Source organism: Andrena cerasifolii, chromosome 11, assembly GCF_050908995.1.
Source record: "Andrena cerasifolii isolate SP2316 chromosome 11, iyAndCera1_principal, whole genome shotgun sequence".
Taxonomy (NCBI): domain Eukaryota; kingdom Metazoa; phylum Arthropoda; class Insecta; order Hymenoptera; family Andrenidae; genus Andrena; species Andrena cerasifolii.
Window position 1 is genome coordinate 2574802 of NC_135128.1, and position 19467 is coordinate 2594268.

Below are 19467 nucleotides of genomic sequence, written 5' to 3' on the forward strand. Positions count from 1 at the left end.
TAAATCCCACAATTTTAACTAGAAAACACGATATTTTAACTAGAAAATTATTTTTGGGGTACAATACACCCCGTGTTTAATGCTTTTTATATGTAATGCTATTAATGCTATTAAGATGTAAAAAATAAAATAAAATAAACAAATTTAAGTGTCAACGTCTATTACTGGCTTCAGATTAGTAAAACTTAACTCGTTAATGCTATCGATATGATGTGCCAGTGTTTCCCCGGTACACTAACGTTCCTAACATGTATTAAAGAAGGAGAAGGACAAAATTTTTATGCATTTTGACACTTGTAGTACAAGCACAAAAGATGCAATGTTATGATAGGATACTTACAGCAAATGTAAACATGATAATTTTTAAATTATATAACAAAATGTTTCAAAAACCTGCCAATGTTCCCCCAGTTTACGGTAACTGGCTCGTTTAACACAGTTTCGAAATATGTAGAAAATAACCCTGTTAGGTGTACGTGGGGCACCTGCATACCTGTAAGCTCCGGCTTCATAGTTAAGAAGTCCAAACTGAATTTTTATATTTTATCAAAACACAATCTTCTTTAATTCGTAACATGTTTATGTAATACCGCTAGCTTCTCCAGATAATGCCCCCACCCCTTCCGTTGTCCACTTTCATCGTCTTCGTGAATCTGCAGCTGTCATCATACATACTTGGCAAAGCCGGAGCTGACGAATTGACCATTTTCAAACGATACTCCATCGCAGTGAAGTTGTATACATTTACTGAGGACTTTTTCACACGATACCCTTTTGTGGCTGGCTACTGGTATCTGTGTCATATTCGCACTTTTTTCTACCACTTTCTACCTTTTTTAAACGAGCTTTCTTTCTGTCAAGTGAATACAGTGGGGGGCAAAAGTATGTGGACACCCTTTAAAATCGTATAACTTGTTTAAAATTGGTCTAAACGACTTGAGTTTTTTTTTGAGAAGCTAGAAGGATTAGTTTACAAGATGACGTGTTTCGTCGTTTTGGAAAAAATGGTCGGAATAGCAAAAAAAAAATAGTAAAGGTCGTTTTTTCAACTTTTTTTCTGAACTTGTAATGAAAATTTAAAAAAAAAGTTTGCGTGCCTAAAATTTCATGACAATCGGTTAACGTTGCTCTGAGCTATAAACGCTTAAAGATCGCAGAATAAGGTTGAGAATCCCTGATTTCGGGAATTTCGCGATTTACAATGAAACGACCTTTACTATTTTTTTGCTATTCCGACCAATTGCAATTTTTTTTCAAAATGACGAATCACTTCAATTAGCAAACTAATCATTCTAGTTTCTAAAAAAAACTCAAGTCGTTTGGATTAATTTTAAATAAGTTATAAGATTTTAAAGGGTGTCCACATACTTTTGTACCCCACTGTAAATCTGAAATACCAGTCGTGATCTACAGCAGTACACCGTGTGATAAGACTCTAAAAAGTGCGCGGAACTCGAAGAACAGTTCTTTGAAATAAGGCGCGGAGTATTTGTCGAATTTTTCTCCATTTGAATATTCAAACCATTCAAGTATTCGAATACGCATCGAATATGGTATTCGAATACTATTCGAATATGGTATTCGAATACTACTCGAATATGGTATTCGAATACTATTCGAATATGGTATTCGAATACTACTCGAATATGGTATTCGAATACTACTCGAACTATGGATTGTGATCTGAACCACCAAATATTATATTATGTTCGATCAGCTGTGTACTTACTTCCCTAGCAGCATTTCTGGTTGGCCCACAGTATTCCCAAGTTGGGAATTAGTTGGCCATCAAAGTGCCAACAACAAATGGTGCTAGGGTTACAAATTAAGGAACATCCCAAGAGCGAAATTTCTTTTCACCCCAGTCGGAGTAAGTTTCTAGAGCTGAAAACTGATTTAACCTTTAGAGGGTCGGGATTTTTTCATTGAAATTGTAAATTTTATTTACTTAAAATTTATGCATATATACAAAGTATCCAAATTCTTAGCTGGCCCTCCGAAGTTTAAGTGCCTCAAACATTTCTTCAAAGCTCACAATCCGAAATAGCCTTTCTCTAATTAATTCCAAATTATTTGTCAACTCAAAAACTGTTTTAGACAAAAGTTACTCAGTTTTGAACGTAGAAGTACATATCGAAAAGAAAACCAATTGTTTGGAAACTACTATACGTTATTTTGTTCAGGTAGATTTGCAGTAATTTATTTTTCTTACACGAGAGGTTTGAATCATATGTTCCAATTAATAACTTAAGATATTTATAATAATGGATACAGAATGCCTGTGGAATAATTCGACAGTGATCAAGGATGTTATTAAATACACACCTGAGATTTTGTTCTCAAGAAAATTAAAATTGAAAATCGTTTACGGCTACTACGTACAAAAATTGTAATTTCTATTCGCGCCAGTGTTTACAAACATTTCTTTTAGTTTCCAATGTTTGTTATGGTTTGCAAAGAGAATCAGATTACGGGACTTTCACTCGCCATCTCCAGCTTGGATTTGCGACATGTAAATACGAAGAAAAATGATTAAGACGTAAAATTTTCTCCACTGTATAATTTATGTTACTGCTCTGGTATTTTAGTTAGAAAACTAACGCAAATATTGCAACTTCAACAAGTCAAATTTTGAAACCCATTACATTCTGGCGACTCTTTTAAAAATCGATATCTACTGTATTATCATACAAGTAGCAAGAATAAATAACGATAAAATTGAGGTTGAAGTGAATCCTTGTGCAAAAGTACATACCAATATCAAAATTGTAGAATAACTTTTTTTTACAACGTGGCCTCATTTTTAAGACAATCACTTTTGAGGGTGAAAATTTGCAAGACACTTACAAGGGAGGATCCCGAACCGGAAAATTAAAAAAATTCTGAAACTTTGTGAACATGTAGGGGATTTCCTCCTGGTTACAACGCAATTTTTTTTTGCTGCCCAAATTCACTCGAAGGGGATGAAATCAGCCCCTGAAAATTCGGCTATTTTCCGATTTGGTGTTATAACTCGGGAACTGTAAGAGATAGAAAAAAAGTTTCAAGACAAAAGTTACTTCTTTTAATTAGATCTACCATTTGGTAAAACAATTATTTTACATTTCACGAGTTATAACACAAAAGCGAAAATAACCGGATTTTCAGCGGTCAATTACACCCCCTTAGAGTGAATTTGGGCAGCAAACAAAAATTCCGTTGTAACCAGGAGGAAATCCCCTACATATTCACAAAGTTTCAGAATTTTTTGAATTTCCGGGTTCGGGATGTTCCCTTGTTAGTCAAATGCATGTGTACTCAATAGGGTTTTAAGAAAAGTTCAAAAAAGATTATCGGCAACTTCGACTCATTTTGGCACAAGCATTTTATCTACAATCGTACCATACTTACCATTATGTCCTCAGCTACACAGGCACATCTACACGACGACACTTTTCTGTTTAGATCAAGTGTATACGACACTGAAAAAAATTTCCGGAAGATTCGAAACTACTTAGAGCAGTTTGCGACACTGAATTTGACCTAGCGTCGCGGGAGTTGCAGCTAGAGCTAGACTGAAGACACTGCAACTAGCTCTAGCTAGACACAAAAGGCACTTGATCTAGACACAAAAGTGTCGTCGTGTATACGTACCACACAACAGACATTCGAAGTTATTTTTTTTTCAGAAACCAAGCCCCAAATCAAAACCTGTTGTTCTACATTTTCGATCCAGAGTTCCGTGAAGAATCATCCCTTTCGTAGTTGTAGGTGCCACTATTAACGGACCACCCTGTACATAATTGCTACAACTAGTTCTTCGAGTTTTGCTCCCTTCCAGCTGGGAACACCTATCGCGTGAACGCAGCCTAAACGAGTACATACAGTCATTTCCGGAGATGAGATTAGACGCATTCGATTCACCCTTTAGGATCGCCTGTAATGATCGAATCGCATCCTGGATATTGGCACACCCTTGCGTTTCCTCGAAATTACCTTGTCCTATATACAACGAATGGCTCCGTTAAAAGTGCTTCGGTTATGTCATCCTCCGGCACGATTCCAGCTGATGAAACAGTGCGCAAAATAAGGCCAAGCCAGGCAGAATAGTAATTGCACCCCAAGTGGTCGCTGCTCGTACCAAATCACGAGGACTTACAATAGCTTCCAAACTAGGTTTAGGACTATTTCAATACCTCATAAGTGGGTACTTGAATGTTAGGAATATGCCTCGCATATTACATTTTATTTACATTAAATGTGCAGGGTAAAGGACCCAATTACTGACACCTAACTAATTACTGTCACCTTAAGCTATTTTAGTTAAAATAACGAATAAATAAACGTTGTAAAGTCGTACGCAAAAAGAATTATGTAACTCAACCTGTAATCTATACTATAGATTATATACTATAGTTTATTTATTCGTTAGTTTAAGTAAAATAGCTTAAGGTGACAGTAATTGGTTAGGTGTCAGTAATTGGGTACTTTACCCTACTCGACTATTTCTTTCCAGTTAGAGTTGTTTTCGAAAATTACTTTCGACTTAGAGCTGCCTTCGAATATTGTGTTGGAATTAGGGCTATACTTGAAAATTACACTTAAATTAGAACTGTATTCGAAATTACATTCGAATTAGGGGTGTACTCAAATATTAAATCCGAATATTACAATCGAATTAGAACTGCATTCCAGTATTCAAATTCTGAAATTTTTAAGACCACATTTAAGCTAAGTAATTCTTATTTAAAAATAGTTTGTGATTAATTGGCGAACGGCTATTTCGGCTACCGAATTTTAAAAGGGTCTATGATCTCCTTCCTCTGTTTATACGGATAAATATAAAAAATCGTTCATATTTTTTAATGCTTTATAAATATATGCCAGCTTGAATAAAACAATTTCGTTTTCGGTATACATTTCCTTTTAACTAGGTAGTCGACTTACATGGAATGTTCTTTTGGAGGCTCTAGCGGATTTCCGAATTGGAAAAGACTACAAATTTTAAATGATTCAAATTCAGCAAATTTGTTTAAGGTAGTTCCTGGATAATCTACTAGATTCAAGAATTCCTTCAAATTTCGTTCAAAACTAATTTGGAATACAAGAAACCCTTGTGCAAAGTTTAAAATCGATTTACCACATAGTTATCGAGAAATTGTTAATTAAAGTTGATGCATTTTACCACAGTGGCATATGGCAGAGTCGAAAAAATATGGTTATGGTTTCAGTTTTTCTTCTGAAACAGGAAAACTATATTCAAGAAGTGAACCAAAATTGGCAGAGAAGTACACCGAAATGTCACGAAATGAATTTATTAATTTCTGCAAAACTGACCACGTCGTTTCTTCGTAAATGCCCATAAGAAATAGGTTTACGTGCAAACTTTTTAGAAACTACGTAGAGCAGTCGACGTGGCAACGTCGCACAATCGATATGTTTAGACATTTAAATAGCGAACGACGCTTCAAATTCATATGAACATTTTCCCTGACATTTTGGTTATAAAAGACGCTCCAAATGAATGCGACGTTGTCAGATCTGCTGCTCCAATTCGCTACGCTAACCAATTTAATATTCTATTTTCGTATAACAATTATTTATATTAACATTGAATTTTTCAAAATATATATATACATGATGTTAAAAATTATTATTATTATTTCTATAGTATCATACTACTTTATATTTATCGTTTATTACTCAACTCTAATTTGACTAAAATAGTTGGTTAGGAACTACCTTAACGCGTTTGCGATCAAATCAGTAATACCTTTATGAATATGTATTCATTTTGTAAGGGCGTAAGTGATAAATAATTTCACACAGAAATCTTGACAGAAGTAAACTATAAAACAGTTTAATCGTTTTGGGAGGAATTTAGTAAGTTCAGATAAACCAAACTCGACTTCAAAAGGAAAGAACAATAATTGTTAGTGTAGTATTTCTTAAAACGAATTCACTTCTAACAATGAGAAGCATAAGAGGAGCAAATTTTCTTAAATAATAATATTAGTTGTTAACAGTGTTGCAGAAAAATTAATTATAAAAGTATATTTTTTTAATATATAAATGTTAGTTTCTTGTTTCCATCCCTATATAAATAAACCTAATGCATACCTGCCTGTATTTTGTGTGAATAAATATTGTTTAAATTCGAAAGAATTTGTATCCGCTCAACTATTGTAATTCTTACGTAACAAGTTATTTAACCGAAGATGACTGGCATTAATATTTTTAGAGGGAACTCATTTTTCGATATGTAGGCGTAAGGTACACAATGTGGGCGTCACCTAATTATATACATAACGTTATTAATAGCCCACAAAGGGTTACGCATACGTGAAATGACCTTGCCTTTTCTTTCCTGAGTGATATACATAGATAGCTTATCGGTGTTATATAGATTATGTGCATTTTCTTCTCAAACGTTTACTGTTTACTTAATTCGTGTTACTGAGCATGAAGTTTAATTAAAATAAAATTACCCCTTAACTGGTATACTGTCTTTGGCAAACGTGGCTGGTATACTGGGGTCGTGGCAGACCCCAAATAAAAAAGGACACAGAAATTTGTAAAGTCGACCCTGAATCAACCTCTATGAATATTTTGTTCTTAGGTAATGTGTAAAATAATAGAAACCTAGAAAGTTAAGCTATTATTATAAAATTAATTAGAAAAACAGTTTACAAGCTTAGACAACCAAAAATTTTGCAGCGAACTTTGCGTGCCTGGGGTCATGAGCGACCCCAAGACACCAGTTAAGGGTTAAAAAAAAGTACGATGAAAAAACAATTAAAGCAGCAGAATACAATAAAAAAATACCTACATTTAACTATGCCCCCAATTATTCTTTATGTTACTGCGAACATCATGAAAATATAATTTTAAAATACTTCGTAAATTGAAATTTGCGCAAGAGGGGTGAAATTATTTCGACAAAGTCAATTCAAATTCTTTCTCACGCAAATCGTTATAACACATCGTTGATGCACTTCCACAGGTATGCCGAACAATTATCACCTGCGATCAATGCAATTCTCCCAAGCCCAAAGTTCTTCTTCAGTTTCTGAAGTAACAATTCCAGATTTACCTCCCCTCAAAACTACGATATTTTAAAATTCCTTTTAAACGAAATACACTATATATCTCTATAGGGCAACTATCTGCTGGAGATCAGTGCATTTTACTTGAAAATTGGTGGAAAATACAAATAAAGGGCCAAGCATATTGAAGGTGCATTAAACACAAACAGGTGGCCATTTTGAAACCACTAGGTTTAGGAACACACGCCTTATTATCAAACTTATTATATATTTCTTACATTATTAAACAGGCGAATCCAATATACACATCTCTTTGAATGAACAACGTTGCAACCAATATTTTGACAACACATTGCTGTCAAGGTCATCCAAGGTCATTACAGTGTTGACCACTTTGTCATCCTCGAAAACCCTTCTTCATTGGATCCCATACGTGTTTCAATTGCAATGCAGTGGACACCACCAAAGGGGCACCCTGTAGAGTACCAAGCGGACACTATGGAACGCCAAAGTGTCACAGAAATTCCAACCGGATTCAGGTGCGCGGTGAACGTCGGAATTTCGCGAAATTCCAGCCGGGACCGTTACACGCCTGTCCGCAGGAAGACTAAATGGAGGGTCGATATTAATGAAAGAACATGATGAGCACGGCGCACCTTCGTATCGCGTCATCGTTGCACCTTGAATGGCTTATATAACAAGTGACACTGTACAGTGCACAATATCTGTTCTCTTCGTTTACCACGCGCATTTGATCCAATGTGGAACCGTTCTGCCGATGGCGGAACCACCGGTCGTTCGAATCGGCGGACTTACGAATTCAGAGTTACGACCTGTAGTTCCTGAAGCCATGAATTCTAGCGTCACCGAGTACCGTTCCGCTGGCGATACGAGATATCTTCACTGGTATTTTTAGTTGCTGGTATTTTTCGTACCATCGCTGCCACTCGCGATAGCAACGGATGTAGAGCCATGTTTCCATGATTCTTGCTACTCTTTTATGCCTCACTTTTATTCAGACACAGACGTACATATCTGGGTTACCACGTTTTATTCAGGAGATTGAACGATTTATGGAGATCTTGGGAGGTTGATAGTTGCAACGGAATTTTGCAGGGTTGCAATTCTTAGCTGGATGCGTCGAGATTCTTTTATATAGGGTGTTCACATTGTTACTATAGAGCAGTTTCTTTTCGATTTTATTAAGTTAGGAATTTATTCTGAAACACCTATTTTTAATGTGGTTTATTTACCTCGTTAAATTTACCTTAGCTAAAAAGGGAAGTGGGCAGGTTATTAGAATATTGTAAAGGGGGATCGCGGTGCAAAAAAGGTTGGGAAACACTGCTGTGGAGGGTTCATCTCGTAAGTTGCAAGTAATGAAAAAAGTTGTGGAGGAAGAAGTTTGAATAATTTTTATAAGGTGCGCGATTGGTTATGTCAGAATTGGCAGTCACGTTTGAACAACAGAGGTGCTTTTAATTTAATTAAAGGGGAAGTTATATTCTTTTATTACGTCACGTGGGAGCAACTTTCAGGATGAAGTTAACGATGTAAAATGCGGCAATAGTTACAGTCACGCGAGGTCAGCAATGAAGGAAATAATTTAAACATTTCTTATATTATGGGATATTAACTTACAAACGAAACACATGAGCCATTTCGAACTGGTACTGGCAGGGACTGGATTGAGAAATAGTTGAAGAAATTCTAACCCCAAGATTAAAATAAAATTAGGTAACAAATGTGAGGCTAACTATATAGGTACTCTCGTCAACTACTCAAGTGCTGTAGAAACTTAAGAACCGTAGGTACTTAAAAATAACAGCACAAGGTGTTTCGCTTTTAGTTCATGCTTCGCCTTCCTTTTAAAAGTGATTTTCGAAGTGACAACTTACCCATTTCTTGCCTTCCGCCGTGTGCTGAATGCCCGTTCACGTGCATCGTGGACTCCGAACTTTTCTTTTCATGCTGATATTGTTCCTTCGTTAAAGACTCCGCTCCTGGAAAAATAAAAATTGCCTTCTCAATCAGACTGTTTTGAAGCTCAAAAGGGGAGGACACCATGTGGTAGACACCGATTTTTATGAGCCTTGGCACGATGGATCTATGTCGAAAATAAGTAAATAGGTGTCCGAGCATTAATAATAGAGATATTTACATGTAAATTATTAAAAATTTCATAGTGGCCGTGGGGTTTTAGTGGGTAAAAATCCCACACTCCCCTGGCGCCCGCGGGAGATTCCCTTCTGGAGGCGTCGGGGTGCCTTTGAAGATGTCTCCACGTTAAAAAAATCTTTATTAATTTTTTCTATAAATTATTTTATTTTATAATTTTTTTTTTAACTTGGGAAAATCTTCAAAAGGCACCCCGACTCCTTCAGAAGGGAATCCCCCGGGGGCGCAGGGAAATTTTAATAATTTCCATGTAAATATCTTTATTATTAAGGCCCATTGCCAGAAACGCTCGGACACCTATTTACTTATTTTCGACATAGATCCATCGTGCCAAGCCTCATCAAAATCGATGTCTACCACATGGTGTCCTCCCCTTGTCAGTGACAGACATTGTTGAATAATAAAAACAGTCACGATTACATTTACTCCAACAGGAGAACTCCATGATATTCTGCTGGGATATCGTTTAGATTAAATTTGTTTTTATATTTTTCACTTCTCTAATTTTGAACTTGATACAATTTACACTCTGTCAAAGTAATTCAAAATTAAACCAAACCAAACTACCATTCCCAGACGTTGCCTAGCTTTGGCGTATTTTCACGTCCAGAGTGTTCTCACGTTGACATCTTTTGAAAACGCTGTCCAAAAGTCCTTAAATGTTTACTTTGAAAAGAAATCGAACTCGGAGATTGCGTTGAATCTTGTTACCTCAATGACCCTTCCCTCTGGAATGAGTCATCCATTCATGAAAATATAAATTTTTATATTTTCTATTAGATCATTATAAGTGTATTACCCGTGGACTGCCAAGATTTTCCTGATGATAGCAGGCCTAAACTCGACCTCAGCTGGCCCCTTTTTAATCATACATAACGAAAAATTGGTTTACGAAATTCAAAAGTGGTTCGAATTACGTACAATCAAAAATAATCCGAATAAATTCGTAGTTTGATATTTTCATCAGAAAAACCTCGCCCACTTGGTACCTACTCTCACGAACACCTAATACAAGACATACAAACATAAGTTTACATTATTGTCAGCATATGTTAACCGCGGAGACGAGCTGAGGCAAAACTTCGCTGCTTGAAGCGACCACTCAAAGAAGCCTGACCGACTTAGCATGATATTTCGTCAAAGCTGGCCCCACTCCAAGTCGTAATGGATTTATCGTAGATTGATAGCCGATTCGGTACCTCGCACTGACTGCACTGGTGCCAGAAAATGACTTGGATGGGTTGATTCTTATAGAGCCTTCTTCGTTTCTATCCGAAACAACCAATCCAAGTCATTTTCTGGCACCAGTGCAGAGTTAGTGCGAGGTACCGAGTTCGCTATAAGAGCCAAGGAGAGAACGGAGAACTGACCTACCCTCGAAATAGGACCCAGAGTCCTTCTGCTGTATACATGCATACACGCACATTGCTGCTTGGAATTGATAGTGGCGTAATTAAAAAAATGGCAATTTTGAATTTTGGTACAAATACACTCCCACGTTTCTAACGTATTCCTAGCTTCACACCAGAATTGGTTAACAACAATTTTTCAACAACACTGGTAACGCACATCTAAATATCAGCCACATTCTTTTTGAATGCGATCATCCCGCTGAAAGCGGGAAAAGGTACCAGGTCAAAAACAACATAAGTGAAATAGTGAACTCAAGCGAAAACGTCAGAAACACAATTACGTTTTTAAAAGTGATCAAAATACATATATGCCAAATTGTAAAGTTAAAAACGAGCTAAAATTATTTGTATTTGCGTAATATGTAGGTACCCTGCAGTACATTGATAAACTTGTAAAGTCGCTCATCACCTCAGCAGTTAATGCGACTCAAAACCTGAAATAAATAAAAAAATAACACTGGCTCATTTTCACTTGTTTCCTGCAGCTCTAATAAGTAGAAGGTTATGTTGTTTTCTCTAAATCATAGTGATATATTTCGTGTTGTCTCAATGTTTGCGATCCAGATTTCCTTTTGTTTGAAAATGGACCACGCCGCTACACAATTAATATTGAAATTAGCTGAGATGGGAGCAGCAGGATATGCAGATAATGACGATGGGCAGGCGAACCGTGTATGAAAAGTAGGTACACCTTGAGAAGTTAGAATTACATTTTCTCGAAAACACGGCACAACTCCAAGGAGGGTGTAAAATATGGGGTTGATTAGATATTCTGTCGAATTTCTTGGCGAATATTAGGGCGGAGCGTTACTATATAGGCGAAAATTTAAATTTGAATTTTCACTTGGCCTGGGTGCGGGATAGTTGTCTTTTGATTAATCAAACACAACTGTAAAAAAATTTTGGAAAAATATTCATGTCTGCAGGTTCCTTTGTCTCTTAAAAGTGTAAACAATAAGATTCACATTGTGAATTGTTTAAAATTTTGAAAAACATTAATGTCTGCAGGTTCCTTTCCCTCTTAAAAATAAAATGATTTAGAATTTCGACCGTAAAGAATTTTTAAAACTTAAAAGTATTTTGTTATTTTTTGTTATTTATTTTTGTTGTTTGTTATTTTTAAAATGGATGGCGAAACATACACACCTACTTCTTTAACAAAGGAAAGTTTTTACACGTCGATATTAAGACAATTTGGACAAGAAACCTTAAAAAAAAAAAATAGACCGAACCGGTGCGCCGATAACATTTCCTCTTAAAACTGTAAAAAAATAAGATTCACATTGTGAATTTTAAAATTTTTAGGAGAAAATGGAACCTGCAAACAAGAATATTTTTCCAAAATTTTGTTACAGTCTGTTTGGTTAATCAAAAGACAACTATCTCGCACCCAGGCCAACTGAAAATTCAAATTTAAATTTTTCGCCTATATAGCAACGCTCCGCCCTAGTGAATATGCTATTCGTGATCCTTAATCCGGTGAGATGGGGAAGTAGAGTGAATTTAAAGAAACTATATGACCAGTATTAGACTATTAGTGAAATGGAACTTTTAAACTGCTTTTCCTATAGAGTTTATATTTTTGGAGTTACGCCACTATCAATGCCAAGCAGCGGCACGTAGTGGAAGTATCTCGCTCGAAGCAGAGGTCGCTGAAAGTGCGGGAGACGCGGGAACGAGGTGAAACACAAAACCAGTAAGCATTGACCTGGCCAGAATGCTGCCTTATTGGTGCATAAGGCTGGCCCCCACGAAGCTTATTTTACGATATCGCCAGTGTGCCGATGCACGCACCTCTCCCTCAGCATTCGTTCCTTATACGTATTAAGCGCGACGCGGATAATTGGTTCACCGTTCGTGAGTAACCTCGATATCAAGTTAGCGTTAAGATTGCCTGGTGTACGGTTCCATGGAATGCCTATGGAAAAACCTGCTGTCTGTTATGTGTTTCGTTACGTCCATGAGAAATCCGTGCCGCGATACGGAAGAGCATCTCTTCAACGTTTCTTGGAACAATGGGAGGATTATTTCTATTGTTAGAATTCGGGCGAGAAACGTGTAGAACCATTGTATTGTAATAACGCAGTACATTTTGGTGGCTATTTCTAAATTTCTTACTAGCGAACAGACTAGGAAGTGAGTCGTTTGACTAATTTCTGATACAAAGGCCTGACAACGTTTTTTTTATCTAACTTCTTTTTCTATCTTCAGTGCTTTCCAAGGAATTCAATGAAATAAATTCTACATCCTCACTTTTGGAGGCTCTTTCCATCCTGCATAGTTGCCTCAAAAAGATACTAGTCAAATATTTCTGACAATTCTGCTGGTGTGCTGATTAAAATCTGAGCGTTTAAACTGGGTGATATGCGTTGTTAATCGAGTTGGGGATGACGTGAAATAACTGGGGGTCACTGCAGGTATATAGTGGCGCCACCTATGACTTCTCAGATATTTTACTCAAATAGGCTAGAAAAAACAAGATACTTTTGTATTCAATATCTTTTCTGTAATTTTGTTGCTTTCCAAGGAGTTTGAAATTTTTTTTTTGGAACTTCAAGATTGTCCTCCAAATTCGTATCTTAAAGCCTTTATAGTTATTTATCTGTAACTTCTTTAAATAAATTTGTGAAAATCGAAAGAAAAATTATTTTCTAACAGCAAGATGGTTAATACGCACACACATGATTGATTAGAGTATGCAATTATTTACTCTGATGCTGATCTTGTGTTCTCGACGTTCTTCAAGGACGACTTTTTAATACGACGCAATGATCAGAATTTAATGTCGTTCTTGGAATGGCAGAGGTATTCTTTAGCTCAAGGTGACGTATAGCAGCTGCACTTTTATTGTCCAAAGGAAGGAAAAAATGAAACACGAAGACTTTGTAGGTATGAACGAGAATGCCCAAGTGTATTCTGTATTTCTATTAAATCTGACATTTAAAAAAATACTGATAAAATATTCAGTATCAATCGTCGCTAAAGCTAATATTGCTAATTAAATAATTAGTGTAATATACGAAATTTGTTATTTTCTGTGATTGCAATTAAATTTCTTCCATTGTATTGTCTTTGAAAACGCCAAATGATTTCTCCTACACTTCTTCTACTTTGTTAGGATATCATAATTAGTTTTCAAGCTCCCCTTGAGTATTCATGACGTCCTACAGCCTATAGTGCACAATATTTCCAATATTTTCTTAAGGGATATAATCACAAAACTGGGTTACAAAGTAAGGTGCAATCTACAAGTTATTCTGGGTTTCATTATTACTTTTTTTGTTGCTTTTTTAATCCACCAAAAGTGCATTTTTCAAAGGGTAGACTAAAACGAAAGTCATTAGAAAGTATTAATTTTGTGTAAATTTGCATATCGTTGAAATCGATACGTACAAAAAATATTTTTCTTGCGGTGGACTATATTTTGCAGCATTTGAACAAATTGATTTGAAATTATAAACGTACATTCTAAAATGCAAATTTCATATGAAATATGAGCAAATGAGAATCGATAGGAAGTACATCTTAGAATTTACTTGCAAAAATTAAAATCAGGACGTTCATTAAATTTGACATACCAATTTCGTCGGCAAATAACTTCACATAAAATTAATACCTTGTACAGATTTTTTAGTCTTCTTTATTTTTCCGAGGAATGTATTCCTAATACATTAATTATTTACAATAAAAGGCATTACTCAGAACAGTTATTGTTAGGGTTACCAAGCGTTCTATAATATAAAGTATTGTACTATATATTTGTCTAGTGTACTATATACTATTAGAAAACGATATAGTACGTAAAAATACTATATTCCTGATACATCGATAAAATTCTACAATTTTAACTTATTTCTTTATTCTATGGCAACATCAAATCGTTAATTTGTAAAATTATACTTTAAACTCTTGAAATTCACTTAAAAAAGGTGTTGTCGATGTTTGTAAAAATTTATATAAAATAATTTCATGCCTTCTCTCTATTCCCGCCACTTCAGCTTTTGCGGAGAGGATTTTTTCTATATTGAACTTGAAAAATGAGCTCCTCATATTGGGGTCTGACATCCGTCACCGTGACATCTGGTGGCGGAAAGTAGAAGCTTCCGTTGGGTACACATCAATCCCTGCCCGTTCTCGTGCCGTTGCATAAAATTCCACTGGGCAGGGTTTGAACCTGCCCAATCACATATACTTTGCACAGAAAGGAACATTTTCGCAAATAACTACAACACCGCATATACAACACATGCGTCTTGTACCCATATCGGCGCCATCTTGGTTAGGCCCCGCTCCCACTTCAGGTCCCAATATACTTACGTTACTTTGAATTTTCAGCGCACTCAAATTTTTGACATATATGTTCTTTAACAGTAAATTGCAAATTGACAAAAAGATGTCTTTAAAAAAAATAAGATGTCGTTATTTTAATGTCATTCTATTTTCTACCACTGTCCTCTAAAAAGTACTGTGCATATTTCCTCACAATGTACAATTTTATATCACGCTTGGCCATAAAGTACTATACTTTATCGAAAAAAAAGTTGGCAACCCTAGTTGTAGTATTTCTCTTTAACGAGCTTGTTTTTCTTCTCAAACCTGTTGATCCGTCGACCACTTGAAACGATGAATTTTCATAAAGTGGAATACGCATCGGAGGTGTGTAAAGCATTTTAGATATTCGCGATTAATAAGCCACCTCAACAGTTAGACTTGTTACATATCGCAATTAACTGTACACGGTACTCAACGAGCGTAAAACATTTATGATATTCACGTGCGTTTGTTATTGCTCTCCGCGCTTAAGCTAGTACCCCACCCGGCCGGTAGGTACACGATGCGTCCAGTGGATTTTGCGCACGAAAGGCCATTTCATTTATCATTCATTTGTGTTTCTCAATGGCTCCACGGCTGCATGCTCCTCGTACTTTCTTCCTTACGTAACAAGATGCAAACGATAACCGATTCTCGGCGCAGGCTTTAGATTATGTTAATGATAAACTGGATTTGCATGCGTGGAAATTGATGTCGCGTCACTGTGAATGGTGCCTGGAGCGCATGGCTAGAGCTCGGTTGATCTAAGCCCGCCGTCTCGTTAAGTGCAATTCCTGACAGACAGGCTACCGCCCGCTGAAAGTGGATCACGTTCGTTGATGAGAGTGGGAAAGTCTGTCCTCTGTTTATTTGCTCATCCAATTCACACCGTCCACACATCCGCGTGAAGGGAATTATATTCTAATTGAATCACGGGCGTCGCTTGTAGCATGGAAATCTTCAAGCCACGAAACTATTCGCGGCCTGACGAGGGGTACTATGTGAAGTTTTATTCACCAAATTTAACGAAACTTTGTTGGTGAATAGGGAGCTGAGAATTATTTGATTCCTGGGTGGTTGTTGCGTACACACTAGGGGTGGCTCTTATTTATTCTTGGTAAAATTTTTTTTCAAGATTTTCTTCAGGGCACCCTGCAGAATAGTTAGAAAATAATTTTAAAAAATCTGTGTAAAGTTTGAGCTCGATCGGATAAAGGGAAAGTGTGCCCTTAAACATTTAAATCATTATTTAACAGCTCGCGAAGTCGATTTTATATAATATCCTCCAAGGTATTGATTAAATGAAAAAATATTTATAATAAAAGTTGTAGATCCGGACAAGGAGCACTTTTTATGTTGTATTACTTTTTCTCGCGCGACCAACGGTTTTTGAGAAAAGTCCAAAAAACTAAAAAAAGACTTTTTTCCCTCAAGTTTTTAGTTTAAATGCTTCTAGAACACTTTTTATTTATGAAGACGAACAAAAAATGGAATTTTTATTTTCGAGGACTATTTTTTAAACATTTAAGGGGGGGGCGTATACCGAAATATGTGAAAAAGATAAAAAATATTCTTATTTTCAGTGTTTGATATGTCATGAATGTTTCCTGAAAATTTGGGACCGAAATTCGCAAAAATATCGAAGATATAGAGTCTCATATTTTGATATTTTTGCGAAGATATAGAGTCTATATCTTCGATATTTTTTCGAATTTCGGTCCCAAATTTTCAAGAAACATTTGTGACATATTAAACACTGAAAATAAGACAATTTTTTTTTTATCTTTTTCGCATATTTCGGTATATGCCCCCCTTAAATGTTTAAAAATTAGTCCTCGAAAATAAAAATTCCATTGTTTTTGTTCGCCTTCATAAATAAAAAGTGTTCTAGAAGCATTTAGACTTTCAAAATTTGACGGAAAAAAGTTTTTTTTAGTTTTTCGGACTTTTCTCGAAAACCGTTTGTCGCACGAGAAAATGTAATACAACATAAAAGATGCTCCTTGTCCGGATCGACAACTTTTGTTCGACATATTTTTTTTCTTTAATCAATAACTTGGAGGATATTATATAAAATCGACTTCGCGAGCTGTTAAATAATGATTTAAATGTTTAAGGGCCCAGCGGCACTCTTTCCCGTTATCCGATCGAGCTCAAACTTTTTTTTTTAATTATTTGGAACTATTCTGGAGGATGCCCCGAAGAAAATTCAAAAGTCGAAAATAAGAGCCACCCTAGTACATACACTCAATATTTTATGAGATATTTAAAAATAAAAATGGTGTCTGGGAATGTGGCGGGGAAAATTCTCTGAATGCCATTGCGATTCCCTATGAATTGATGGAAGAACGAAATAAATATTTGGTCAGTGCAAACATTCGTTCGCTCAGAATTAGGTGTATAGAAATGTCTTTTTGTGCTTTTACCAGAAAAGTGGTAAAAGGTCACAAATAGTTAAGGAAAAATACTTTGATTAAAGAAACATGTAAAATATTTTCCTTTTTAATAAATCACTTTTACAGAAATTTTGCACCGACATAATATTTATAAAATATTATTTGCTTTATAAATTCGAAAGGGTAACGAAAATATGTGCTAAAAAAAATTGAGCTGTCGAATTACCTACCCTCTGCCTTACCATCTTGCTTAAAAGAAGTTTCAAATCGTAAGTGCTTAACAAAGTAGCGCACGCAATCTTTGTTATTAAATATCTTGCGAAATATCGATTGCCTACTAAAAACGCTAACTAGAAAAGAATTATTTCTCAGTTGCCTATCTACTTGCGGAGTTCCGTTAAAATCGATGCGTCACACTTCATGTGGTGCCCTCTTGTTTGTCCGATTCGTTCGGAGGTACTTATTGCGAGGGCAAGCTTGGGAGATCAATTAGTTTTACGGTAAATTTCACTTATATAATAGATGTGTTTTCGTGATAAAATTGTAAGAAAGAGTTTCATGGTGTAACGCGCGACCTGTATATTCGCTAAGCTTAATGAAGCGTCTTAATTATTCTGTAACGTCTTACGTAAGCGTAAGACGCAGTTGTGTTGTTGCGTTACGGCGACGGGCATCGTCCTTTTTCTTGAGTTCACGTTTATTTAAAACGGTGATTCCACCGACAAGAGGAGTGCACACGATTTGGGTAGTAGATGTTGTTCAAATTTTGCAGACGATTTATAATAATATAAGGTCAGTTCGGGTAATAAGGCCCACCTAAGGTTCTATAATTTTTTTTAAAAAAACCTGTACATATTTTTGAAAACTTTTTTTTTATAGAAATCTATGGACATTAAACTATAGTCTGTAATATTTGTAACAATATATGAACAAAACAAATACGGAAATTAATGGGATTTGAAAAACCTTGTAAACGGGCCTTATTGCCTGTAGTGCAGGTAATAAGGCCCACTTATTTAATATGTACAATTCGGGCAAACAAAGACATCTTCGACCTCAGGTGCGAGCCCAACGCATTCCTCGTGTATCCAGGTGAGACACGTGACACACTGTCGCATATCTGTCTTGAATACAGTTCTGCATAATTTGCAAAACCAACTGTCTGCAGAGTTACCGTCCACGTTTTCTCTGGAGGTGGATGACATGGGCTCTTATTCACACACTCTTGTCTTTTTTCTTCCGGTTGAAGTGCTACGTGCTTTGGAGCTCTTCTCAATATCGGCCCTGCTTTGGAAGAGGTCTCTGCCCACTTAATATTTTGGTGGGCCTTATTATCTGCTTTGTCACTTCCTCATTGCCGAGGTTGTATGTTAAACATGCACTTTACAAAATCATCAATTTTTTGGAAACATGTTGCCAGCATATATACTTGTATATACCTATAGTTGTACAGTAATTGGATAATGCGTACTCCTAATACAAAGCCAAGAATCCAACGTTATTCTTACAACTGCAGCAACGCTAGTTGCGGTGGAAACATTTGTTGAATTTACAGCCGGTAAATGTTATATTAATCGCGTGGGAGTTCTTCGAGTGACATTTCGTGTGTAGTAAAAGCAATAGATGTCATTAACAAGATTGTGGATTGATCTATCAAGGATAAATTACAAGTGGGCCGTATTACCTGCTGGGCCTTATTACCCGAACTTACCTTATTAATGAAATAGAATCAACAGCTTTCGAGAAAATAGAGTTCAATGTTTCGCCAGTTCCAGACCTTCCTTATACATAGCTACTGTTGTGAGCTGTCTATTTATATTTAGACTTGCTCATGACTCTAACGCCTTATCAAAGGGTACAAGGTTAGCAGAGTGTCTGAGGATCTCTTCTTGTATTTACTAATATTAAGTGTATTCTATTCTTTAAGTTGTATTGTTATAATAAAATGTAATAAGTAAACCCGAGGGCTTCCACTTTACTTCACCTCATGACAGTACCTATACACTCGCACGTAAAGTTTATTAACTTTTGGAAAATTAATAGAAACAGTGTTATAACAAATATTTAGACATATGTTCAAAGCATTTTACATTTAATGCGTTTCCTCTATAGCAGGGTGAATTTTTAAAACCTGTAGCTGCCCAA

General features: G+C 36.0%; 1 protein-coding gene across 1 annotated transcript in view; it reads right to left on the reverse strand.

Moving 5' to 3' along the window:
* Window positions 1-19467, reverse strand: part of LOC143374550 (echinoderm microtubule-associated protein-like 2) — a 129395-nt gene that overhangs the window by 81483 nt on the left and 28445 nt on the right. The window contains exon 2 of the mRNA XM_076822759.1: window positions 8924-9028. Coding sequence (XP_076678874.1) covers window positions 8924-8969 — 46 coding nt within the window. The 5' untranslated portion in view covers window positions 8970-9028. The remainder of the gene's footprint in view (window positions 1-8923; window positions 9029-19467) is intronic.